This window comes from Scyliorhinus torazame, chromosome 6 (genome assembly GCF_047496885.1).
Source record: "Scyliorhinus torazame isolate Kashiwa2021f chromosome 6, sScyTor2.1, whole genome shotgun sequence".
Taxonomy (NCBI): Eukaryota; Metazoa; Chordata; class Chondrichthyes; order Carcharhiniformes; family Scyliorhinidae; genus Scyliorhinus; species Scyliorhinus torazame.
The window spans coordinates 160,019,297-160,046,594 of record NC_092712.1 but is presented as its reverse complement, the minus strand read 5'-3'; the positions used below and the strand labels follow the sequence as shown (position 1 = coordinate 160,046,594).

Here is a 27,298-nt window from a genome sequence, read left to right as displayed (position 1 = left end):
ATTCTTTGAGGAGGTGACCAAGCATGTGGATGAAGGTAAAGCAGTGGATGTAGTGTACATGGATTTTAGTAAGGCATTTGATAAAGTTCCCCATGGTAGGCTTATGCAGAAAGTAAGGAGGCATGGGATAGTGGGAAATTTGGCCAGTTGGATAACGAACTGGCTAACCGATAGAAGTCAGAGAGTGGTGGTGGATGGCAAATATTCAGCCTGGATCCCAGTTACCAGTGGCGTACCGCAGGGATCAGTTCTGGGTCCTCTGCTGTTTGTGATTTTCATTAATGACTTGGATGAGGGAGTTGAAGGGTGGGTCAGTAAATTTGCAGATGATACGAAGATTGGTGGAGTTGTGGATAGTAAGGAGGGCTGTTGTCGGCTGCAAAGAGACATAGATAGGATGCAGAGCTGGGCTGAGAAGTGGCAGATGGAGTTTAACCCTGAAAAGTGTGAGGTTGTCCATTTTGGAAGGACAAATATGAATGCGGAATACAGGGTTAACGGTAGAGTTCTTGGCAATGTGGAGGAGCAGAGAGATCTTGGGGTCTATGTTCATACATCTTTGAAAGTTGCCACTCAAGTGGATAGAGCTGTGAAGAAGGCCTATGGTGTGCTCGCGTTCATTAACAGAGGGATTGAATTTAAGAGCCGTGAGGTGACGATGCAGCTGTACAAAACTTTGGTAAGGCCACATTTGGAGTACTGTGTACAGTTCTGGTCGCCTCATTTTAGGAAGGATGTGGAAGCTTTGGAAAAGGTGCAAAGAAGATTTACCAGGATGTTGCCTGGAATGGAGAGTAGGTCTTACGAGGAAAGGTTGAGGGTGCTAGGCCTTTTCTCATTAGAACGGAGAAGGATGAGGGGCGACTTGATAGAGGTTTATAAGATGATCAGGGGAATAGATAGAGTAGACAGTCAGAGACTTTTTCCCCGGGTGGAACAAACCATTACAAGGGGACATAAATTTAAGGTGAAAGGTGGAAGATATAGGAGGGATATCAGAGGTAGGTTCTTTACCCAGAGAGTAGTGGGGGCATGGAATGCACTGCCTGTGGAAGTAGTTGAGTCGGAAACATTAGGGACCTTCAAGCAGCTATTGGATAGGTACATGGATTACGGTTAAATGATATAGTGTAGATTTATTTGTTCTCAAGGGCAGCACGGTAGCATTGTGGATAGCACAATTGCTTCACAGCTCCAGGGTCCCAGGTTCGATTCCGGCTTGGGTCACTGACTGTGCGGAGTCTGCACGTCCTCCCCGTGTCTGCGTGGGTTTCCTCCGGGTGCTCCGGTTTCCTCCCACAATCCAAAGATGTGCAGGTTAGGTGAATTGGCCAATGATAAATTGCCCTTAATGTCCAAATTGCCCTTGGTGTTGGGTGAAGGTGTTGAGTTTGGGTAGGGTGCTCTTTCCAAGAGCCGGTGCAGACTCAAAGGGCCGAATGGCCTCCTTCTGCACTGTAAATTCAATGATAATCTATGATTGTCTATGATTAATCTAGGACAAAGGTTCGGCACAACATCGTGGGCCGAAGGGCCTGTTCTGTGCTGTATTTTCTATGTTCTATGTTCCTCTGTCTGTCTCAAACACAAGCACCTTGGGATAGAAGGTGGCACAGGGGAGTGGACACTCAAACTGAGAGCTTCATCTTCCCCAACATGGCAGAAACATCCAGAATGCTCAACTCAGCGAGACACAGTCAAATGCTGAAAGGTCATAAACAAGGTTAATCTGGGAATCCACCCCTTGGTCCTGTTCTAGGGAACTAAAGAATGTTGTGCCATTATGAACTGTTTCTAGCTCTGTTACAGAAGAGAAACTGGGCCGTCCTGTGACATGGTTCTAGAATGGGCTGATGGATCCCCACTCTGGGCAGCCTCTGTTGCATTTTAGAATCTTATTTGTCCTGCAGACACCTAGGTTATGTCGCTGGTAGTGTGGGTGGCCACCAGGATTATCTAATCAAGAAAACTCCCCCTGACTGCTGAAAGCAAGGCCAATACCAACATTTGCACAGATTTTCAGCTCCTACATCTCCAACAGCTTTGCTTTCCATGCCCAGGAGGATATTTCTGGTAAGTTCCACAGCTCCAATTTTGGCTTCCTGATTTTCATGATGCACATAATACCACCCGGCACTGTCAGCTGTAGGTTCAAGAGAGCCGAGTCCAATTTCTTTCATCTCTGATCACGTTCTACTTTCCTTTTCTGAGATTTTCATCTCCATGGTCAGAATTTCACGCTGCTCAGGCGAGCATGTTCCAACCTGAAAACGCATGAAATCAGGTGAGAAGACGTCGGGCACAAATCCCGACAGGCTCACACACAAGTGCAATATTCCAGACAGCGGACACGCACGATAGTCAGAAGCATGCCTGCCAACAATCAAGCAGGTAATTTAGCCAGTTACGGGGCCAAATAAATGCAGTTTTATGTGGCCCGTCTGCTTTTACTGTTGTTGGGAGGGCGATTGGCCAGCCAGCCTTTACATTCTGGCTGCATACTCAATCCAGGGTGGGATGAAATGTCCTGACTCAAATAATATTAAAAACATGTCTTGGGATTTGGTTTCTTCTAGGATGTCCACACACTCCTAGTAGTGTTTCTCCATTGCAATTTATTTTGTGCAGGTCTGCTGCACCCTGAGACAGCTCCACAGCAGCTGTCCCCTGACGGATCACATCAGAAGCACAAGACTGCACCCTCCTTTTTCTCAGCACCCACACTCTTCCCGCCCTCTCCAGCATCATTGAGCCTTACCCAGCATGCATTTCATGCTGGCCGATCGTTAAAATAATGCGCAAGATTCTCTGGCCTCCCCACGCCACGTTTCTTGGCAGCAGGAGGCAGCCTGCCGTTGCCAGCAGCAGGATCTTCCATTCCAGCCGCTGTCAATGAGATTTCTCATTAATTCCACCTCTAGCCATCGGGAAACCCATAGCGGAGGTGCGCCGCTGGCAGGATTGAAAGATCCCGCCGACGTGACCAGCCTGGCAATGTCATTTCCACGCCAGCTGGCGGGGCACCAAAGGCCTTTCCCACCAGCTGGCGGGGCGGAAATCAGTCCGGCGCGGGCCTAGCCCCTCAAGATTAGGGCTCGGCCGCTCAAGATGCGGAGGATTCCGCACCTTTGGGCGTCGCGATGCCGGACTGATCGCACCGATTGCGGAGAATTCCGCCCATCATCTGCCATTGTTCCTCAACTATCCTATCCTCAATTATTTTTACCCAGTCTACTTGGGTCAACTCTTTCCTCAGGCCTGTGTAATTACCTCTGCCCAACACTAAAACTCTAGTATGGCATTCTGTCTATTCTCGCTGAATCTGAATTAGAAATTCTAGCATGCTATGATCACTCCTTCCAAGAGGATTCATAACGACAAGACCATTTATCAACCCTTCTTTCTAACATAATACTAAATCTAAAATAATCTGCTCCCTGGTTGGCTCTATCATATATTGCTCTAAGAAACAATCCCTCATACACTCTAGAAATCTCCCTTGAGGCTACCCTTGCTAATTTGATTAATCCAGTCGATATGCATGATAAAATCACCCATGATTACCGTTGCACTCTTCTCACAAGCCCTCATTATTTCTTGGTTTATACTATGCCCCACTTTGGAAGTATTGCTTGGGGGCCTGCAAACTACTCCTACCAAGGAGTTTTTTCCTTGTTTTTTATTTCCACCCAGACTGATTCAACATTTTGGCCCTTAGTGCCAGTCTAATTTCTAAATACAGCCTTGCTATAATCTTTAACCAATAAAGCAACTCCCTCTCCTGTTCCACCCTGTCTATCCTTTTGGACTACTGAGTACCCTTGGACATTCAACTCCCAGTCCTCGTCCTCCTGCTACCATGCTTCAGTATTCCCTACCAAATCATACCCGTTTGTCTCTATTTATGCCGTCAGCTCATTGACTTTATTCCAAATACTCTGTGCATTTCGGTGCAAGGTTTTTAAATATGTCCGACTGATTTGTCTTTTCCTTGCAGGATTTTCTTCCACACTGCGTGTTTCTCACATTCTGACCGCCTTTATTAATCTCTGATAAGACTCAGCCTCATCCCCACCTTTTACTCCCACAGTCACCTTACATTTTAATTTTTTAATGTTTCCTTTCCCCTCTGTAAACGTCAGACTGGCCCTGCCTGTTCATCCTATTAACCTCTAACTTCTCTTCACGTGCCAACCTGCTGCTTTGGTTCCCATTAAACCTGATACATCCCGTAGTTTTACCCTTCCCTTCCCCTCTTGTGATCACCCTACTTATCCTTTCTGCTGGAACCCTGGTCCCAAATTAGGTGGCGACCTTCCCAACAGTGCAGACCCTCCTGTCCCATTACTGATGATACCAGTTCCCCATAAAATGGAACCCCCCGGTCCCGCACCAGTCTTTTAGCCACGTGTTTACTTCCCTAATTTTCTCATCGTGGCTCGGGCAATAATCCAGAGATTATAAACCTTGAGGACCTGTTCTTTAATTTTGTTCCTAGTTCCTGATAATCCCCAAATAGGTCCTGTTTCCTAGTTTTGCCTATGTTGTTTGTCCCAACGTGAACCACAACGACTGGATCCTCCCCCTCCTGCTCCAATATCCTTTCAAGCCAGTTAGAGATTTCCCTTACCCTGGCACTAGGCAGGCAACATACCATATGGGACTCTCAGTCCTGTTTGCATTAATTATTCCCCAATTATAGAATCCCCTACAACTACCACCTGTTTTTTTGCTCCTCCTGCTTGAAAGGCCTCCTGTACCACGGTGCAGTGGTCAGCTAACTCATCCTCCCTACAGTCCTTTTCCTCATCCACACAGGGACAAGTACCTCATACCTGTTGGACAAGGTCAAGAGCTGAGAGTCCTCCATTTCTGAATTCAGGATCCTTCTACCTGCCTCACTCGCAGTCACACTTTGCTTTCCCTGACCAGTAGTTGACAATAAGCATCTAACTCACAAGTTGGATGATGCTATGAATGGGCCTCAGGACTCTCTTTTGCTGCTGAAGGCATGTTCAGGTGTGCAAGTTTGAAAATTGCAGGTAGGGCTTGAAATCAGCCTTAGGCACTGACTTATGTCATGATCATCTGCCTACTTTGCATACTTCAGGTGCACACATATAATCATTGTGCTATTACCCTCAACAAGATACTGTTGAATATGGGTCTGTACTGGGAGCAAGCAATGTAAACACAGTTTTTCACCTAAACTGGCACCCAAAGCACTGGATCTAGAGGTGCCATTGTACCGAATTTTGCGACCGTAGTATCTAAAACAGGAAATATAAATTCAATTTAAGTCATATATAAAATACAAATTAATGCTTAATTAAAACAGTTAATAATGGATGAAATTAAGAGAGAGATTAAAGAGAGTCAGAAAAAATATAAAATGTCAATTTAAACTTTGTATGTGATGTCTGCATTGTAAACACGTGTTTATTGTAAACACATGTTGGGGATGGTGTTATCAATTAAACTTTGTTTAAATCTCCAAACTTTTAAAATCTGAAGGAATGAGACTCCATACTTGTAAATTTAAATTCTTAGTACAGGAATAATTGTTTGTCTGTCATTATGGCAGTTACAGCTGAAAGCACCAGACCTATCTATTTTGACGACATACTCAGAACCCTTGCACCCCAACAAGGCTCATTCATGCCTCCCAAACCATCCGACAATGCTGACTCTGCTGACATCGGCCAGAAGGTAGTTGGTAGTCCAGTTTCCACTGATGTCCCACCTTTCCATTTGGGGTCACAAGCTAATCCAAGTCTGGACAGAATGTGATTATTCTATCACACTCCTGACTTAAGCCTTGGAGGTGGTGGACAGGCTTTGGGGGGTCAGGAGGTGAGTTACTCGCTGCAGGATTCTCAGCCTTTGACCTGCTCTGATAGCCACAGTATTTATATGGCTAGTCCAGTTCAGTTCTGGTCAATGGTTATCCCCAAGATGTTGATAGTGGGGGATTCAGTGATGGCAAAATCTTTGAATGTCAAGGGGTGATTGTTTGATTCTCTCTTATTAAGATAGTCACCGACTGGCACTTGTGTAGCGCAAATCTTGATTAATAAGGGGATCGGGGTTTTGGGGGAGAAGGCAGGAGAATGGGGATGAGAAAAATATCAGCCATGATTGAATGGCGGAGCAGACTCAATAGGCCGAGTGGTCTAATTCTGCTCCCAAGTCTTATGGTCTTATGGTTTTATGGAAAGTTACTTGCTACTTGTCAGCCCAAGCCTGGATATTGTCCAGGTCTTGCTGCATTTGAATGTGGACTGCTTCAGTGTCTGAGGAGTTGCGAATGGTGCTGAACATTGTACAATCATCAGCAAACATCCCCACATCTGACCTTATGTAGGAAGGAAAGTCATTGATGAAGCATTCAAAGACTCGCATTCAAAGTATCGTCTTGCATCATTGACTTTGTCTATATATATATGTTTCTGGAACCCACATCTTTATTCACCCAAGGAAGGAGCTGTGCTCCGAAAGCTAGTGACCTCTCGCTGAGGAGCCAGTTTCCGGGTGGACATTAGATTGGGTTTCCACCTTGTTATGAGATGGAGATTGATCTTAATTGGTCTCAATTGGCGTTTTACACGTCTAGGCGGGACCAGAACCCGCCAACGGGTGCAGGCGAACCGATTCACGTCCGGTGCGGATCCCGATTTCGGCCTCTCCCACGGTTTAACTGGCGTGCACAGATCCGGGCCGGGAGCACCATGGCCGTTAAGTTTGGCCCAAGATCTTTCTCTATTAAAATGCTTCAGGGATTTCAAAAACACTATCAAACTTGTTTCTCTGCTGCTTCAAAATTATTCTCAATACTCTGAGACACACCGTAACTGTAACAATGTCACAATCTTGGCCTTTATACTTCACTATATGCTGGAATAGTGAAATTCATGTCGACCAGAAAGATTTGTCGCCCCCACAGATAATCACATGCACATTTGATATTAGATGATCTGCAGTCTGATCAGTACATACAAAAGTAAAATGTTTTCAGTTGCTTTTACTTACATGATCATATTTATATAATTTTTAAATATTATTTTATTTTGAGTATTACCTGACACTTGGCGTGCTTGTATATAGTCTGCTGGTGACCTAAAATATATATTTTAAAAATTGAAAGCAGTGAGTGAAGAGTGAAACTGAATACATAGTTCTACCAAGAGCTTTACCCAACTATCTGGCCAATATTTATTAACCTTTGAGGAGCAGAGTCTCCCAATGTAGTTACGTATATTTCAGATTAAAGTTGTTTCTCCCCTACTTTTTAAACAATCTGTATGTGAACAATGAGTGCTTATCGACATAGAAGAACCAAACTCGAGGACTTAGCCCTGCTCAGAGCTACAGAATACGGTCGATAGTTCTTGAATTTGTATATATTCTACTTATTTACCAAAACTGTTTAATCTTCGATTGCTCTTGCGTTTGCGAGAGATTGCCAGTGGTGAGAACTGCATACCAACGTAGACTCACCCATTCCTCGCATCCTTGGCAATGCTCTTCCCTCCTCCCGACATACTCAGAACCCTTGCACCCCAACAAGGCTCATTCATGCCTCCCAAACCATCCGACAATGCTGACTCTGCTGACATCGGCCAGAAGGTAGTTGGTAGTCCAGTTTCCACTGATGTCCCACCTTTCCATTTGGGGTCACAAGCTAATCCAAGTCTGGACAGAATGTGATTATCATAGAATTTACAGTGCAGAAGGAGGCCATTCGGCCCATCGTGTCTGCACCGGCTCTTGGAAAGAGCACCCTACCCAAGGTCAACACCGCCACCCTATCCCCATAACCTAGTAACCCCATCCAACACTAAGGGCAATTTTGGACACTAAGGACAATTTATCACGGCCAATCCACCTAACCTGCACATCTTTGGACTGTGGGAGGAAACCGGAGCACCCGGAGGAAACCCACGCACACACGGGGAGGATGTGCAGACTCCGCACAGACAGTGACCCAAGCTGGAATCGAACCTGGGACCCTGGAGCTGTGAAGCAATTGTGCTATCCACAAGGCTACCGTGCTGTGATTATTCTATCACACTCCTGACTTGAGCCTTGGAGGTGGTGGACAGGCTTTGGGGGGTCAGGAGGTGAGTTACTCGCTGCAGGATTCTCAGCCTTTGACCTGCTCTGATAGCCACAGTATTTATATGGCTAGTCCAGTTCAGTTTTTGGTCCATGGTTATCCCCAAGATGTTGATAGTGGGGGATTCAATGATGGCAATATCTTTGAATGTCAAGGGGTGATTGTTTGATTCTCTCTGATTAAGATAGTCACCGACTGGCACTTGTGTAGCGCAAATCTTGATTAATAAGGGGATCAGTGGTTTTGGGGGAGAAGGCAGGAGAATGGGGATGAGAAAAATATCAGCCATGATTGAATGGCGGAGCAGACTCGATGGGCCGAGTGGTCTAATTCTGCTCCCAAGTCTTATGGTTTTATGGAAAGTTACTTGCTACTTGTCAGCCCAAGCCTGGATATTGTCCAGGTGTATGTGGACTGCTTCAGTGTCTGAGGAGTTGTAAATAGTGCTGAACATTGTGCAAACATCAGCAAACATCCTCACATCTGACCTTATGGAGGAAGGAAAGTCATTGGTGAAGCATTCAAAGACTCGCATTCAAAGTATCGTTTTGCACCTTTGACTTTGTCTATATATATATATGTTCTGGAACCCACATCTTCATTCACCTGAGGAAGGAGCTGTGCTCCGAAAGCTAGTGATTCGAAACAAACCTGTTGGACTTTAACCTGGTGTTGTACGACTTCTTATTGATGAAGCAGCTGAAGATGGTTGGCCCTGGACACTACCCTGAGGAACTCCTACAGTGATGTCCCGGGACTGAGATGACTGACCTCCAATCACCACAACCATCTTCCTTTGTGCTAGGTATGACCCCAACCAGTGGAGCGTTTTACCCTGATTCCCATTGACTCCAAGGGGGGTAAATTATGTCAGGGGTGCAGGAGGGGTGGTTGAACTTTTTCAAGTGTGCAGGGGAGGTAAACATTTTCAGGGGTGCAGGAGGGGGGGGGGGGTGAACATTGTCAGGGGTGCGGGAGGGAGGTGAGCATTGGCAGGATTACAGGGGTGGTAAACATTTTTAGGCGTGTGGGGGAAGTAAGCATTGTCAGGGTTGCCGAAGGGGGTGAACATTGTCAGAGGTGTGGGGGAGGTAAACATTGTTAGGGACATGGGGGAGTTATACCTTGTCAGGCGTTTGGCAGAGCTGAACATTGTCAGGGGTGAGGGGAGGTGAATATTGTCAGGGATGCAGTGCAACAGAATATTGTCAGGCGTGAGGTGAATATTGTCGGGGTGAGGGGGAGTTGTATCTTGTCAGGCATGCGGCTGAGCTGAATATTGTCAGGGGTGAGGGGAGGTGAACCTTGTCAGGGGTGAGGGGACATGAACATTGTCAGGGTGCAATGGAGCTGAACATTGTCAGGGGTGAAGGGAGATGAACATTGTTAGGGTGCGGGGGGGGGGGGGGTGATGGGCATTGTCAGTGGTTTAGGGGGGGGGTGAACATTGTTAGGGTGCGGGGGGGGGTGATGGGCATTGTCAGTGGTTTGGGGGGGGTGAACATTGTCAAGGGTTTAGGAGGGGGGTGAACATTGTCAGGGGTTTAGGAGGGGGGTGAACATTGTCAGGGGTGTAGGAGGGGGGTGAACATTGTCAAGGGTTTAGGAGGGGGGTGAACAATGTCAGGGGTGTAGGAGGGGGGTGAACATTGTCAGGGGTGTAGGAGGGGGGTGAACATTGTCAAGGGTTTCGGAGGGGGGTGAACATTGTCAGGGGTGTAGGAAGGGGGTGAACATTGTCAAGAGTTTAGGAGGGGGGTGAACATTGTCAGGGTGTAGGAGGGGGGTGAACATTGTCAAGGGTTTAGGAGGGGGGTGAACATTGTCAGGGGTTTAGGAGGGGGGTGAACATTGTCAGGGGTGTAGGAGGGGGGTGAACATTGCCAGGGGTTTAGGAGGGGGGTGAACATTGTCAGGGGTTTAGGAGGGGGGTGAACATTGTCATGGGTGTAGGAGGGGGGTGAATATTGTCACGGTTGTAGGAGGGGGGTGAACATTGTCAAGGGTTTAGGAGGGGGGTGAACATTGTCAGTGGTGTAGGAGGGGGGTGAACATTGTCAAGGGTTTAGGAGGGGGGTGAACATTGTCAGGGGTGTAGGAGGGGGGTGAACATTGTCAGGGGTGTAGGAGGGGGGTGAACATTGTCAAGGGTTTAGGAGGGGGGTGAACATTGTCAGGGGTTTAGGAGAGGTGTGAACATTGTCAGGGGTTTAGGAGAGGGGTGAACATTGTCATGGGTGTAGGAGAGGGGTGAACATTGTCACGGGTGTAGGAGGGGGGTGAACATTGTCAGGCATGTCTGGTAGCTGAGCAGTGGCAGGTGTGCGGGAGAGTAATGAACCATTTCAGAGGTGCGGGGGGTAAGCATTGTCAGGGGTGCGGAGGAGGTAAACATTGTCAGGGCTGCAGGGGTTTGGTGAACGTCGTCAGGTGTGCGGGAGGGGGGTGAACATTGTCGGGGTGTGGGAGGGGGTGAACATTGTCAGGTGTGCGGGAGGGGGGTGAACATTGTCGGGGTGTGGGATGGGGGTGAACATTGTCGGGGTGTGGGAGGGGGTGAACATTGTCAGGTGTGCGGGAGGGGGGTGAACATTGTCGGGGGTGTGGGGGGATGAACATTGTTGGGGTGTGGGAGGGGGTGAACACTGTCAGGTGTGCGGGAGGGGGGTGAACATTGTCGGGGGTGTGGGGGGGGGTGAACATTGTCGGGGTGTGGGATGGGGGTGAACATTATCGGGGTTTGGGAGGGGGTGAACACTGTCAGGTGTGCGGGAGGGGGGTGAACATTGTCGGGGTGTGGGGGGGGTGAACATTGTCAGGTGTGCGGTAGGGGGGTGAACGTTGTCAGGTGTGCGGGAGGGGGGTGAACATTGTCAGGAGTGAGGGGGAAGTTAAACAATGTCAGGGGTGAGGGGGAGGTAAACATTGTCCGGGGTGAGGGGGAGGTAAAACATTGTCAGGGGTGAGGGGGAGGTTAAACGTTGTCAGGGGTGAGGGGGAGGTTAAACATTGTCAGGTATGAGGGGGAGGTTAAACATTGTCAGGGGTGAGGGGGAGGTAAACATTGTCAGGGGTGAGGGGGAGGTTAAATTTATCAGGTATGAGGGGGAGGTTAAATGTCAGGGGTGAGGGGGAGGTTAAACATTGTCAGGTATGAGGGGAAGTTAAACATTGTCAGGGGTGAGGGGGAGGTTAAACATTGTCAGGGGTGAGGGGAGGTTAAACGTTGTCAGGGGTGAGGGGGAGGTTAAACATTGTCAGGGGTGAGGGGGAGGTTAAACATTGTCAGGTATGAGGGGGAAGTTAAACATTGTCAGGGGTGAGGGGGAGGTTAAACATTGTCAGGGGTGAGGGGGAGGTTAAACATTGTCAGGGGTGAGGGGGAGGTTAAATGTTGTCAGGGGTGAGGGGGAGGTTAAATGTTGTCAGGGGTGAGGGGGAGGGTAAACGTTGTCAGGGGTGAGGGGGAGGTTAAATATTGTCAGGGGTGAGGGGGAGGTTAAACGTTGTCAGGGGTGAGGGGGAGGTTAAACGTTGTCAGGGGTGAGGGGGAGGTTAAACATTGTCAGGGGTGAGGGGGAGGTAAACATTGTCAGGGGTGAGGGGGAGGTTAAACATTGTCAGGGGTGAGGGGGACGTTAAACATTGTCAGGGGAGAGGGGGAGGTTAAACATTGTCAGGGGTGAGGGGGAGTTTAAACATTGTCAGGGGTGAGGGGGAGGTTAAACATTGTCGGGGGTGAGGGGGAGGTTAAACATTGTCAGGGGTGAGGGGGAGGTTAAACATTGTCAGGTATGAGGGGGCGGTAAACATTGTTGGGGCGCAGAAGGTGGGTGAACAATGTCGGGGTGAGGGAGGGAGGTGAGTACTGACAGTGATGTGCGAGGGGGTGTATATTGTCGACGGTGTGTGAGGGGGTGAACATTGTTAGGAATGCAATGCAGGAGGGAGGCGAGCACTGTCAAGAGTGTGTGAGGGGGTGGACATTGCCAGGGTTGGAGGAGGGGAGTGAGCATTGTCGGGGTTGAGGTGGGGAGGGAGGGCACATCTCTTGGGGTGAGGCAGGAATGGTGAGCATTGTCAGGGGTATGCGAGAGTGTACATTGTTGGGGTTGTGTGAACATTATCAGGGATGAAAACAGTTTGATTTAGCATTGTCAGGGTGTGGGAGGTTGAGCATCATTGTTTAACTTTTTCCTACAAAGAAGCCGCTGTTGTTCACTTTGACAACTGAAGCTTTGGAGGATTGGGTAAATATCTGGGTAAGTATAGAGCATCAAACCCTTGTAAATACTGTGTGTGTGCGTAGTTTGGGACTTCCAATATTGTCATTGGAAGATTCTGCCTAATTTACACAGCTTGAAATTCCATGGGGGCAATTTTCCACCCGCGTTAGCCGTCAACAAAAATAGCAACGCCAGTGGAAAATCCCCCAAAAATCTGAAAACACGATTCTCGCCTGCGATATCGCGTTTCCCAGTTTTCCATGCCCCTCACTGGTGATGATCCGAGGTTCATGCACAAAAAGGGCTGGAATTTAATTTAAATTAAAATTAATACATTTTGATAAGATTACCAAGCCCCCAGCTACAAGATCCCTCCTCATTGAATACTCACACCTCAACGACATGATTTCATATCGACGAGGTTTACAACAGGTTTTGAAAAACCTGAATCAGTCGAAGGGACCTCCCAAGGGCACAAGGTTAAATAGAGGAGCGGGACATGCGGCACTGCCCCCTGGCACTGCCCTGGCATAGCCAACTTAGCAGTGCAAACCTGGCAGTGCCAGACTGATAATAATAATAATCTTTAATGTCACAAGTAGGCTTACATTAACACTGCAATGAAGTTACTGTGAAAAGCCCCTAGTCACCACATTCCGGCGCCTGTTCAGGTACACGGAGGGAGAATTCAGAATGTCCAAATTACCTAATAACACGTCTTTTGGGACTTGTGGGAGAAAACCCACGTAGATACGAGGAGAACGTGTAGACTCCGCTCAGACAATGACCCAAGCCGGGAATCGAACCTGGGACCCTGGCGCGATGAAGCCACAGTCTAACCACTATGCTACCGTGCTGCCCATGTTGGGGGCAGTGCCGAGGCACACCTCCTGTGGAGCTCCATTGGGGATAGGGTTCGCGTTATGTTTATCGGGGGAGAGGGCGGCACGACAGCTTCATGGCACCAAGGACCCGGGTTCGAACCCAGCCCCGGTCACTGTCCTTCTCCCCGTGTCTGCATTGGTTTCACCACCATAATCCAAAGATGCATACGCTAGGTGGATTGAACGTAACATAAGAACTAGGAGCAGGAGTCAGCCATCTGGCCCTTTGAGCCTGCTCCCATTCAATGAGATCATGGCTGATCTTTTCTGGACTCTGCTCCACCTTTCCGGCCCGAACATCATAACCCTTAATCCCTTTATTCTTCAAAAACTATCTATCTTTATCTTGAAAACATTTAGAGAAGTTTCACTGCGCAGGGAATTCCATAGATTCACAGCCCTTATGTGAAGAAGTTCCTCTTAAGCTCAATCCTAAATCGACTTCCCCTTATTTTGAGGTGATGCCCCCTAGTTCTGCTTCACCCATCAGTGAAAACAACCTCCCTGCACCTATCCTATCTATTCTTTCATAATTTTGGTCACGTTAAATTGCCCCTTAATTGAAAAAAAAAATGCTTTAAAGAAAAAAAATGTTTGTTGGGGGAGGTAAGAGGCCCCGATGCTGGTGCTTATGGTGGGAGGGAACCCCCGATGCTGATGGTGATGGGTGGTGGAGGCGGGGCGGAGGAAGGAGCACCCGATGCAGATGGGGGGTGGGGATCGGGGTGGGGGAGGGCCCCCGATGTTGATAGTGGTGGGGTGAGGAGCCCCGATGATGATGGAGGTGGTGGGTGGGGAAGAATACCCAATGTTGATGGTGGGCGGGGGGGGAGGAGGGGGTCGGGAGGAGAGCCTCCTATGATGATGGTGGTGGTGAGGGGGCAAGGTGTGTGATGCTGATGGTGGGGTGGGTGGGGGGGGTGAACCGCTGCTGCTTATGGAGAGAGGCTCCATCTCCATACGAGGAGTGGGGTGGGCTAGGGTGGGTGTTTTTGTTTTCTTTCTGTGCTGATTGGGAAGTGTAAGTTATGCCCACAGAACTTTTTTCGAGAGAAGCTCAAAATTTGGACTAAAAGCTCAGCTGTGCAGCTGGAGAGTTACACACAGCATTCAGTCAGAGCCTCACACTCTGAAAACATCTGGCAAAATTCCGCCTCACATATTCAGCTTGAAATATCTAGGGTGGGATTCTCCAACCCCCCGCCGGGTCGGAGAATCCCCGGGGGGCGGCGCGAATCCCGCCCCGCCGCCCCGATGCCAGCTACCGTAGTCTCCGGCAACGTCTTTCGGGCGGGGGCGGGATTCAAGCCACGCTGGTCGGGGGCCGTTGGCTGCGGCCCCCCCGGCAATTCTGCAGACCCCGATGGGCCGAGCGGCCGTCCGTTTTTGGCCAGTCCCGCCAGCATGGGTTACGTATGGTCCCACACAGCGGGACCTGGCAGTTAAGTCGGCGGGGGGATCCGACCCCGGGGAGGGCCCCCACGACAGCCTGGCCCGCGACCGGGGCCCACCGATCTGCGGGCGGGCCTGTTCCGTGGGGGCACTTCTTCCTTCCGCGCCGGCCCCTGTAGGGCTCTGCCATGGCCAGTGCCTGTCTGCGCAGACCCACGCTGACGATTCCACGCATGCCGAGATCACGCTGGCCCTTCGGCGCATGTGCGAACTCGCGCCGTTCCTTCGGAGCCGGCTGGAGTGGCACCAACCCCTCTGGTGTTCATCTAGCCCCCGAGACAGGTGAGAATTCCTCACCTTGGGGACCCGTTGACACCGGAGTCACTGGTGCCGGTTTTCCCGCCGGCGTGGGGACTTAGTCTCCGGAAGGGAGAATCCCGGCCCTAGTCTCGTAAAAGGTTACCAGGAAGTTTACATAATAGATTTACCTGTGGTACAGCTCCTCTTTAATGACTGTAAAATAAAAAGCACAAAGTCAGATAAATTTATAGAAATTTTGATAATATTAAACATTGAAAACCATTCAGTCACACACAATAAATGCTAGACATGTATTAGAATTACAGTAAAGGTACAATGAGGTAAAGAATTACAATGGAGGGTTAGACTGCCCACTCCGTTCTCTTCCTGTACTGAGTGGTGCACTAAGACAGACCTTCATCTGTTTCCAAGCTAGTACTTCCTGGAACAGGTAGCTTGTCTATCACCGGGGGCTTATAGCTTGAGGGGCAGCACTCCACATCAAACTTAGCTGACCAGGAGTCTCTCCCGCTCTTACTGCCAGCATGATGGAAGGATTTGCAGGTTGCCACACTCAACCTGTTTGGGCGCATTATGAACACACTTTCCTTGGCCATCAAGTCCTGCGGTGGGACCTGAACCCACAGCACTGGCGCAAGGCTATGCCCTGCTATGCCCTGAGCAACAAAATCACCTTCACTGCATTAAGGTTGCTTCTTTGAGGAGTATTAAGGTAGTCCACAAGTGCAGCATTTGGCATAAGGGCAGCATGGTTTTATCTCTGCTTTTCGCCAGAGAAGTAAAAGTACCTGAAACAAAGGAAAATTACTGCTTCCTGATGTCTTTTAGCCATAACAAAGAGAATTAGTTTGACCCAAATTAACACTGAAATGGAGAACCCAACAGAAAGTGCAGCAGGGTTAAAAATGGATTCAGTTCCAATGGAGAGGTACGGGGTGGGGGTGCTTCTACCTATTTCAGGCTACCCATTGGGTGTATTTTGAGCAAATTCTATACTTTGTTCCAAAGGTTCAGCAGTTTGTGTTGTCCAGCTAAACCTTATTGGTGATCCTCAACACAGGCTCCACTATGGGTTGTGGTTTAAAACTGAATTCAGCAGAACCACATGACAAATGCAAGTGGTACTACTTCCCTCTTCCATAGTTCTGTTATGCTGTGTCAGTTATTATCCTCACTTAGATGGGCCAGGATCTTACCAGAACAGAGAACCTATGAAGAATTGAACAGGTTGATGAACTTTTCTTTCTTAAAAAATAAGACCTGGAGTGACTTGATAGGGCTGGTTAAAATTAAGAAAGTGTTTGATAATGTAGATACAGAGAAGATGTTTCCACTTGTGGGTGAGACCTGAATTAATGAATACAAGGCAGTCACAAATAAATCAATGAGAAAGTCAGAAGAAACTTCTATATCCAGAGGGGGATTAGAATATGGAACTTGCTACCAAAGGGAGTAGATGAGGTGAAATTGAGGGAAGCTAGATAGGCATGTGAGGAAGAATGATATACAAGAATATGTTGATGAGGAATAGATGAATAGGGGTGTCAGAAAAATTCTGTGGAGAACATACACTGGCTTGAACCCTTTGGACTGAGCAAATCGTTTCTGAGTTCTTAATATTTGTACTTTGCAAATCATCCCAATTTATACTGGTCAGATTTGCTCACAAAAACCACTTGAGGAGCAGGTTAAAAAACAATTCTTCGCAGTGAATGTTACCTATCTTTGAGGATATCACATATCTCTTTTGACATTCTTAAACAGTTTATTTGCTTCTGCTGAGACTTTTAACAGTTCCACTCATGGAATTTTCCTTCTGCTAAATGAACATTTTAAGAGATATTTCCAACAGGGTCACTGTTGACCAGGTTTGTTCCCTCTAATATATCAACAAAGAATTCATGAATTTTGAAAAACTGTCTGCGGAATTCTACGTCGGCGGGATCCTCCACTTCGCCGGCAGCATACCCGTGCCCGCGGGTTTCCTAACTGCATGGGGAGACCACAATGGGAAACTCCATTCGCCGGCTGCGGCAACAGAGAATCCTGCTGCCGGTGGGGGTGCACTGCGCTGGAAAACGGGGCTGGCGCGACAGAGAATCCCACCTGAAAATGTCACATTTTTGAAAATATTTAGGGCGTGATTCTCCGTCGGCCGACTCCCTGGGCGAGATTCTCCGACCCCCTGCCGGGTCGGAGAATCGCCGGGGGCTGGTGTGAATCCCGCCCCCGCCGGTTGCCGAATTCTCCGGCACCGGATATTCGGCGGGGGTGGGAATCGCGCCGGTTGGCGGGCCCCCTCCCCGCGATTCTCCAGCCCGGATGGGCCGAAGTCCCGCTGCTAGAATGCTTGTCCCGTCGCCGTCGATTAAACCATCCACCTTACCGGCGGGACAAGGCGGCGCGGGCGGGCTCCGGGGTCCTGGGGGGGGTGCGGGGCGATCTGGCCCCGGGGGGTGCCCCCACGGTGGCCTGGCCCGCGATCGGGGCCCACCGATCCGCGGGCGGGCCTGTGCCGTGGGGGCACTCTTTTCCTTCCCCCTTCGCCATGGTCTCCACCATGGCGGAGGCGGAAGAGACTCCCTCCACAGCGCATGCGTGGGGATGCCGTGAGCGGCTGATGACGCTCCCGCGCATGCGCCGCCCGGAGATGTCATTTCTGCGCTAGCTGGCGGGGCACCAAAGGCCTTTTCCGCCAGCTGGCGGGGCGGAAATTAGTCCGGCGCGGGCCTAGCCCCTTAAGGTTGGGGCTCGGCCCCCCAAGATGCGGAGGATTCCGCACCTTTCGGGCGGTGCGATGCCCAACTGATTTGCGCCGTTTTGGGCGTTGGTCGGCGGACATCGCGCCGATACCGGAGAATTTCGCCCCAGAATCGGGAAACACAATTGGGTGGAGAATTTGGAGTCAGCCAAAAAATGAGGTTGGCGCTGGGCGACAAACAGAATGCCATGCTCCGGACCCTTGACAGTGACTTGAATGCATTCCATACCACTCGCCGGCATGGGCACGCAAATTGTACAGAAAACGGCGTTGACATATCATTAACCAATACAACATTTACTGTGCCTTCCACAATGCTCTGCCTCCGTGAGATGGAATTACCGATGGCGAGGTTCACTTGTGGTATTTCAAATTGGGAAACAGGGGCCGTGGCTGCTAAGGGTGTGGGAGAGAGTACAGATCAAGTCCAAAATCGCTATAGTGTGCTGACAGTTGTGCCGCTGGCCGGGGGACATCTGACATGGCTGGGGAGTAGTGAGGTGGCTAGGAGGTGAGCCGTGTGCTCAGGGTGGCTGGGCATGGACCGCCATTGCCGCAATCTGCAAGGCAGCCACGCGGCTGCGCACACTGCTCACTGTCCTCTGGGAACTTAGTGCCATGGGTCGGATGGGTGCCCCCCCCAGGCCATCCCCATAGGTACCCTCTGGCCCTAGCCGACCCATCAATGAGATAGGGATGCTCCAGTGCAACCATCATGGCTGAGATGAAGATTGGCATGTATTGGAATTGCACGACGGTGCTAGCCCATTAAGAGGAACTGAATCGCTCCGGGACTAGCACCGTTTTCCTCCACATAGAACACTCACGATTCAGTCCCGGCATCAGCACTTAATCTCTTGAGCAGAGAATTCGCCCTGTGATGTTTTCAACTTTCAACAGACTGGAAATTTAGTAATTTGAGCTGAGACAGTGCAAACGTCTTCAAAATGTAAGGTCACATTCCAACGTGAAAGTGAAAAAGAAACAAATCACCCTCAGGGAAGAGCGAAATATTTTCTGCATTTTAGATGCTGAGAGGATGTTTCCTCTTGTGGGAGCGATAGGACCAGAGGTTATAATCTCGGAGTAAGGGGTCACATTTGTGACAGAAATTAGGAAGAATTTCTTCTCCCAGAAGATAGCGAATCTGTGGAATTCTTTACCACAGATAGCTGTAGATGCTGGGTCGATAAGTATGTTCAAGGTTGAGATTGACAGATTTTTAATCGGTAAGGGTATCAAGGGTTATGGGGAGAAGGTGGAAAAGTGGAGGTGAGACACAAAGGGTAATTTATCATGGCCAATCCACCTAACCTGTACATCTTTGGACTGTGGGAGGAAACCGGAGCATCCGGAGGAAACCCACGCAGACATGGGGAGAAAGTGCAAACTACGCACAGACAGTGACCCAAGCCGGGAATCGAATCTAGGACCCTGGAGCTGTGCAGCAACTGTGCTAATCACTGTGCCACCGTGCTCCCCTAATCAAAGTAATCCAAAATTAATAAAGAACCTTCAAAAGAAATCCTTGTAACGTAACCTAGTCGTATGAGATAATGGCGGAGTGAAATCTGGAAGGATGGGGGTTTTACATTTTAGACATTTGTAAACAAATCACAAATGTAAGTCAGTGAGGATGTAATGAGTGTTGTGAGATAGAGTATGGGCAGCAGAATTTTTGATGAGTGAAAGTACACATGGGGTAGAGTATGGGTCAGAACAAATTGGACTGGTTGAGTTTGGCAAAAGCACTGATGAGCCGCAGAGGGACTAAGATAAATGGGGAAAGACCGTAATTATGGAAATGGCAAGAGATTGTCTTTGTGATAAAGAGGAAATGAAGCTCAACTTGAAGTTGAACAGGATTTCAACACTTCAAATATTGGTGTGGCCTGAGACAGTGACTAGCAGGGGGAATGAAGTTAGTGATATAGGAATGGAGTTTGTTGAAGGATCAACGAGCATGACTTTGCTTTGTCCAATATTTTGCTGGAGGAAATTGTGATTCATTGAAAACTGGATGTTGAACAATAGTTATGCAAGGTTGACAAAGATGATGGAGAGGTAAGACTGTGGGAACGTTTTCCGGCCCCGTTACAGCGGGAAACACTTGCGAGAGGGCCATAACGGAATTTGAGCCTGGATGAACCCGGAACGTGATGTCCCCAGGCCTTCCGAATGAGGGTGCGAACCTGGATAACATGGATTTAAATACATTTGAATGTGCAAAATCGGCTTAATGCCAAATGTTCCAGGAGCGTCATATTTCCCACCTGCCGGCGTGACGTGAAGCCAGCGGGAATCACTATTGGTCTCCACAAACGGAGGCCATTGCAGCCCCCAGGTGGTCAGGGACATAACAGGGCATTGTCGTGGCATTTTTCCCTGGCACCCTGCCAGTGCCAACCTGGCAGTGTTGGCATAACCAGGTTGGCATTGCCAGATTGGCACTGCCAATGCAGCAGGGCCTGAGGGGGCAGCACCTGAAGAGAAACCTATTGAGAGGGCCCCGATGCCAACAAATATTGAAGAGTGTGGAGCACGATGGTGAACATTGAGGTGGGGAGAGGGTCATGCCGGTGATCAATGAGGGTGGGGGTGGGGGAGTCTTTAAATTACATTTGAGTTTGGGGGACCCTGTAAAAACGACATCCCAAATTCTGTGAAGCTGGGCTTGTTGGCGTCTTCAGGCCCCGCCCCTCAGTCATGCAAATGACTTTTTTTAAATGGCAAAGTGTGGGAAAATAATAACAGAAAATCTGCCAGAAACGTACCGGTTTTCAGTTAGAGCCTGACACTTTGCTATTTTGGGGGAAAATGCCCTCCGATGTGTCATCAATATACTGGAGGCTGAATGGGCCGACATGAAGAAGCCTGACAAAACCAGGTTAAAGTCCAACAGGTTTGTTTCGAATCACTAGCATTCGGATCGCAGCTGCACTCGGAAAGCTAGTGATTAGAAACAAACCTGTTGGACTTTAACCTGGTGTTGTCAGACTTCTTACTGTGCTCACCCTAGTCCAATCCGGCACCTTCACATCGAGCTTACATGATGCAGAGCTGTTGGTCAAATGGTGCACATTTATGGAGAATATCCCCTGACAGTTCATGTGAGCTACTGCATTTTGGATAAAATTCTGGATAAGTACTTGAATGGTTGTAGTCTTGAAAAGTTAACAACCCAGATGAATTAGGCAGCCCTATCATTCTGCTGTGACTGATAGTTGGAAAGAAGGTGATTATTTGTTACTCATGAATTTTTGCCAATTTCTGCAGCAATGAACAACGGATTTGGCTAATCCTGCGGATTGTCCCTGTTCAGGTTTAGAAGGAGCTGAAGGAGCAAAGATTAAAGACCAAAGTCACCTTGACAGCCATTGGTAGATGACACTCCTATGTGTAAGTTGTCTGAATTCCTGAAGCAAATAGCGCAGTTCTATTAATGCCTCCCTGCTAAATCTCAGCTTCTGGAATCATTGGTCTGGATTCTCCGATTTTGAGGCTATGTCCGGAGGAAGTGTCTAGTTTTACAATGAAAAAGTCGGCGCTGCCCCCACACCGATGCTCCGCCCGGTGGTGAGCTAGCAGCCGCGCCACATAAAACTCCCAGCATTCCCGACATAAGCGGCTGGAGAATTGCCGGGTCCACAGCCGCGCATGGCCCGTGGACTCGGCCGGCCAAATAGTGTCCCCTGGACACCCCCTCGCCACCCCCTGGACACCCTCCATCAGTCGCCCTAGCCCTCGCCGAAGCCTCCCCCGGACAGCAACATGGCTCCCGCCAGATTGTGGCGGCGCTGGACACATTCCACAAACGCCACACCGGGTTTACGAAAACTCAGACCACATGCGGCCCGCACGGTTGGGAGCTCGGCCCATTGGGGGAGGGCCTCAAAGTGACGCGCTGATGCCTTCACCACGGCGTGTAGTGCGGCCTCGATTACGCCGATTTGGAGGGAGCAGAGCATCCAAAAAACGGCACTGGCCCCGATTTGGTCTCAAACGGGGATTCTCCGCCCGATTGCCGCCCATAGTTCTTCAGTCACTGCCCAGTTCTGCATCTAGGCCTGCAAAAGGCAATGAGTGTGTAGAGATGAATCGAAACAGAAAACCATAGCCATCACCTGACATCCATGCCATTGTTCATTCCCTTCCATTAAGTTAGGGCCAGGTGAGTGTTCAGAGTAACCCCCATTGTAATGAACTTTCTGTCAGCAGAATCTCAATAAAATAGCAATTCCCTTCACAATCCTGACAACCAAAAACCTCACACAGCTGCACTGTCAAGTTCCTAATTGGGATGCATTAAAAGTGAAATTTGCTGCGATTCTCCCTCAATTATGCTGGAAATAAGCCGAATGCTGCCTTAAGTAAACAACATTGTTTTTCGGATTTACACCAGCAGCAATTTTTTCCATCAACTGTACTCGCAGGTGAGGCTGGCTCCTCAGAGATTGGGCCGCCATTTTGAAAGGGTGCCCCGATCTCTAAGTGAGCTTGAGGGCCCCCGACCTATGGGCAATGTTACCCCCTGCAGACATGGGCTTACTCACACCCGCCTGAGGTGAGGACACTCCACTAAGGGGTCGCTGAGGGGCCACCCCTTTTCAGGCATCCCCATCCCCTCTTTCTGGCCCCCCTTTTCAGGACCCCCACCCTTCACCCCCAAATCTTTATGAGGTCCCTTCATACCTGCCCTTCACCTCTCCTTCATCGCCCCTTTCATGGGCAAGGCCCCCTCAGGCACTGGCCCTTGGCAGTGCCACCCATGCACCCCATTACTGTGATCCAGACACCCTGACAGTGCCCCTTCCAGCCTGGCAGCGCCACACAGGTACCTTGCATGTGCCAGGGTGGCACTTCCAAAGTGCTCGGGTGCCAGTGGGAGTGCCAGGGTGCCACCCTGCCCCTGACCACCCAGGCATCTCAAATTGCCCCCAGGTGCCGTAACACCTGGCCCACGTTTGTGTGGACCAGTGCTAAATAAAGCCATGGTGAGGTCTCCCAGGGGCTGGCATTCGTTCTTGGGCCCTGGGAAAATCGGGCACTGACATATTTAAATGAACGAAATCTTACGAAACCTTGTTAGATCTCACGAGACGTTCCGAATATCGCAAATCTTGCAAGAGGCCCCTCGCGAGATTTACTGGCCTCATCATGTCACCAAGGCCATAGAATCTCTACAGTGCAGAAGGAGGCCATTCGGCCTATCAAGTCTGCACCAACCCTTGAAGAGTACCCTACCTAAACCCATGCCCTGGCCCTACCCCCATAACCCAGTAACCCCACCTAACCTTTGTGGACACTAAGGGGCAATTTGACATGGCCAATCCATCAAACCTGTACACCTTTGGACTGTGGGTGGAAACCGGAGCACCCGAAGGAGACCCACGCAGACATGGGGAGAAGTGCAAACTCCACACAGACAGTCGCCTGAGGCTGGAATTGAACCAGGGACCCTGGTGCTGTGAAGCAGCAGTGTTAACTGTGTCACTGTGCCACGCCAAAGTCGGGCGCTACAAGGCTGTTCAATCTGCCCTACATTTAAGAATTAGTCTTACTATAATTTTCCGAAACACTTCAACTCGACTCACAAATAAACACCCCTTTAAAGCAACAGGACCTATCGATATTTAATCTATAAAAATGCCGGTAATAATACCACTGTTGCTACCAAAGAGAAAATGCTGGAAAATCTCAGCAGGTCTGGCGGCATCTGTAGGGAGAGAACCACTGTTGCTACCAAAGAGAAAATGCTGGAAAGTCTCAGCAGGTCTGGCAGCATCTGTAGGGAGAGAAAAGAGCTAATATTTTGAGTCCAGATGACCCTTTGTCAACGCTCCATTGTTCCTATGAGGGAGGTATTTCACAGGGCTTCACTCTCCCTCTCACTCCACAGTGGGAATCCAAGTCTTTACACAAAACCCTGCTCTCTAAAACAAACAGACACTTCTTTGCATTTTCTTGAGATGACTCACTTTGATTCTTTCTCAGCTCTCTTTCAACATCGCACACTCCTAAGCATCTCACATGGCCACTCCTTAACACAGCTTTCAATCTTTCCTTAAATATGTTTTTTCTTTTTCATCTGCAAACCCATAGTGTTTATTCTTCTTTGGCAGTTACTTATCCAAGAATTGAGGAAAATTAAGATAAAAAATGAAATTGGGGTAAAATAAAATAAGAACAGGGTATGAAAGGGGACTGATAAGTGCAGCTGTCTGATGGGATGTTTTGATGCGTGAATTAGCATACCAGTGGTAAAAACAACTGCTTATCTATGTGACTATGGGAATAACAACGGGGTATGGGAGAGGTGACTTCAAAGTGGAGAAATGTGGGGCGTCATTCTCCGACCCCCCGCCGGGTTGGAGAATCGCCGGGGGCTGCCGTGAATCCCGCCCCCGCCGGTTGCCGAGGTCTCCGGTACCGGATATTCGGCGGGGGCGGGAATCGGGCCACGCCGGTTGGCGGGCCCCCCCGCTCGATTCTCCGGCCCGGATGGGCTGAAGTCCCGCCGACAAATTGCCTGTCCCGCCGGCGTGGAGTAAACCACCTTTTGAACGGCGGGACAAGGCAGCGTAGGCGGGCTCCGGGGTCCTGGGGGGGGCGCGGGGCGATCTGTCCCCGGGGGGTGCCCCCACGGAGGCCTGGCCCGCGATCGGGGCCCACCGATCCGCGGGCGGGCCTGTGCCGTGGGGGCACTCTTTCCCTTCCGCCTCCGCCACAGTCTCCACCATGGCGGAGGCGGAAGAGACTCCCTCCACTGCGCATGCGTGGGAAACTGTCAGCGGCCGCTGATGCTCCCGCGCATGCGCCGCCCGGAGATGTCATTTCCGCGCCAGCTGGCGGGGCAACAAAAGCCGTTTCCGCCAGCTGGCGGGGCGGAAATTCCTCCGGCGTCGGCCTAGCCCCTCAATGTTGGGGCTCGGCCCCCAAAGATGCGGAGCATTCCGCACATTTGGGGCGGCGAGATGCCTGTCTGATTGGCACCGTTTTGGGCGCCAGTCAGCGGACATCGCGCCGTTTCGGGAGAATTTCGCCCGTGGTGCGGGATTCTCCCGAATCCCCACGATGGCCGGCATCGGCGTAGAAAGCGGCGCGAACCACTCCGGCGTCGGGCCGACTGGTTGTTGCAGAACCCTCCGCACTTCCGAGGGCTAGGCCGGTGGTGGAGGGGTTGGCACTGCACCAGCCAGCGGCAAAGGGCCGGCGCGAGTATGCGCAGAACCGCCGGCGTGGTTCCGCGCATGTGCAGACCGGCCGGCGTATTCTAGCGCATGCGCAGAGGGGTGTCTTCTCCGCGCCGGCCATGGCGGAGCCCCACAGAGGCCAGCGTGGAAGGAAGGAGTGCCCCCACGGCACAGGCCCGCCCGCAGATCAGTGGGCTCTGATCGCTGGCCAGGCCACCGTGGGGGCCCCACCCCAGGGACTGATCCCACCACGTCCCCGTCCCCCCTGAGGCCGCACCAACTGGCCTACAAGCCAGGTCCCGCCCCGTGGGACCATGTCCAATCCACGCCAGCGGGACTGTCCAGAAACCGACGGCCGCTCAGCCCATCGGGGCCCGGAGAATTGCCTGGGGGCCGCTGCCAACGGCCCCCGACAGGCGCGGTGTGATCCCTGCCCGAAAACCGGTGCCAGAGAATCCCGCCCAGAGAATTGATACTTAAGTGCAAAAATCCAGATCCAGAGGATGGATAACATCAAAGAGAAAATGATATACCCACAACAATAACTGGAGAAAGGGATACAGTAGAAGCAGCGACCTTGAAAGCCACACCCAACTGTAGAAAACAATCTCCCCTGAAATCAAGTTATTTCTAAAATAAGGCTGTTTAAAGTCCAAACCGCGAACGGAAAAGATTATTCCTTTGCTGAAACTGAAGATGGTTTTTCAAATGTGTTCAAAAATGCATGCTGGATATCTTCTGGATTTATATCATATAGTTATATAATATTGGATATTGTTTCAGGAAAAGGACATCTCAGAGTTCAGCAAAAAGAGGTAGCTGGGAACAAAAGGGTAACTTCATTAGATACTGTGTGTGTCTACAGCCACCAGTGTAGTTAAGGGTACCATTGTCGTATATTACAGTCCTTCTTGTAGTGTGTTTCCTTGTGAGTTAAATAAATATTCTTTATTAATTGATCACAAAATGATTGGACTATTCCTCACTGGTTTGCATATCTTTTCTCACAGTATACCAAATTGAAAATGTACACCACTAAGAACTGATGTTCCAGTTATCCTGCTGGGCTTTTAGATAGCCTCGCAGTTATCATCAGTGGGGCTCTAAATACTAATGTCCACTCTTTTGGGAAAATAAATGTAATAACATTGCTGTATTCATTTATGATCTTTGCCTGTTGTAAATTTCATTTTATTTCTATTTGAAATTCAACAGCTAAAAGTCCAATTCCACAACTGTCTCCTAATGCAAATTTCTGCTCATGTTGTATTTACTAGGTTGGTCATCTCCACTTCAAATCCCTGCTTTTACAGTCTTTTTATGATTTTAAACCATGCAACCTAACTGCAGTTTAATTAAATTAGTCATATACACCCACAAACACACAGCTCCCACATGTCTGCTTCATAGTATTCCTCAATAATATTGAAAACAAAATGATATTTTTTTCACATTTGTTTCAGTATTCACTGTTAGTTTAGCTGGATTGGAGACGCCTTGAAGACCCGCACACCCAGACATAGGAACAGCTGCTTCCCCACAGCTACTAGACTCCCCGACGACTCTCCCTCGGACTAATCTGTGCCCTGTAAGAACACTATTCTGGTCTTGCTCATGTATTTGCTTTGCTTGGCCCTTGTTCCGCATTGTAACCAATCACTATTTGTTGATGTACCATTTGTCAATGTACTCTATAAATTATTCTTTTTGTTTACTATGTACGTACTGTGTACGTTCACTTGGCCACAGAAATATACTTTCACTGTACTTCGGTACATGTGACAATAAATATCAATCAATCAATCAATCAATCAAGCCACTAATCAAAGACAAGCACAATAGGAAGTGGTTTTTTGGGGTGTTTGGGTGGAAACTAAGGAAACCATGGTATTACTGGAAGATGAATAGGAATTTTCCCTGCAGCTAACACTCTTCCCATGACCAATGTCAAAAAGAAAATCAACTGATTATTTATTTTGTTTGCTGTTTGGGACTTTGTTATGTGTAAATTGGATGCTGTGTTTGTATACAAAACAGCGATTACAACTCATAAAACACTTGGAGACATCCTGACAGCACGGTAGAAGCTTTATAATATGAAAAAAACACATTGGGCTAGCAAATTGGGTTTCTTTTTATAAATAACTGCACTGAGGCCTAGGGCGAAATTCTCCGTTATCGGCGGAAAGTCCGCCGATCGGCGCAAAAAAAGGCGCAAATCCCACTTGCGTCACGTCATAAAAATGGGTCGATAGTCTCCAGCCCGAAATGGGCTAGCAGCGACGTAACGGGATCCGCGCTTGCGCAGTGGTTCACGCCGTGCAGCGTCACACGGCGCTGCACGGCGTGACGGCTCATAAGGCCGCGCAGCTCCCCCCCACCCGACCGGAACACCCGACCGCAAC

The 27,298-nt window shown here is 49.4% G+C and overlaps 1 protein-coding gene across 1 annotated transcript in view; it reads right to left on the bottom strand.

The window, feature by feature from the left end:
- LOC140425105 (HEPACAM family member 2-like) overlaps positions 1-27,298 on the bottom strand; it is a 227,846-nt gene that overhangs the window by 49,092 nt on the left and 151,456 nt on the right. Inside the window, exons 6-7 of the mRNA XM_072509010.1 lie at positions 15,107-15,131; positions 7,079-7,116 (exon numbers count right to left, since the gene is read on the bottom strand). Coding sequence (XP_072365111.1) covers positions 7,079-7,116; positions 15,107-15,131 — 63 coding nt within the window. The remainder of the gene's footprint in view (positions 1-7,078; positions 7,117-15,106; positions 15,132-27,298) is intronic.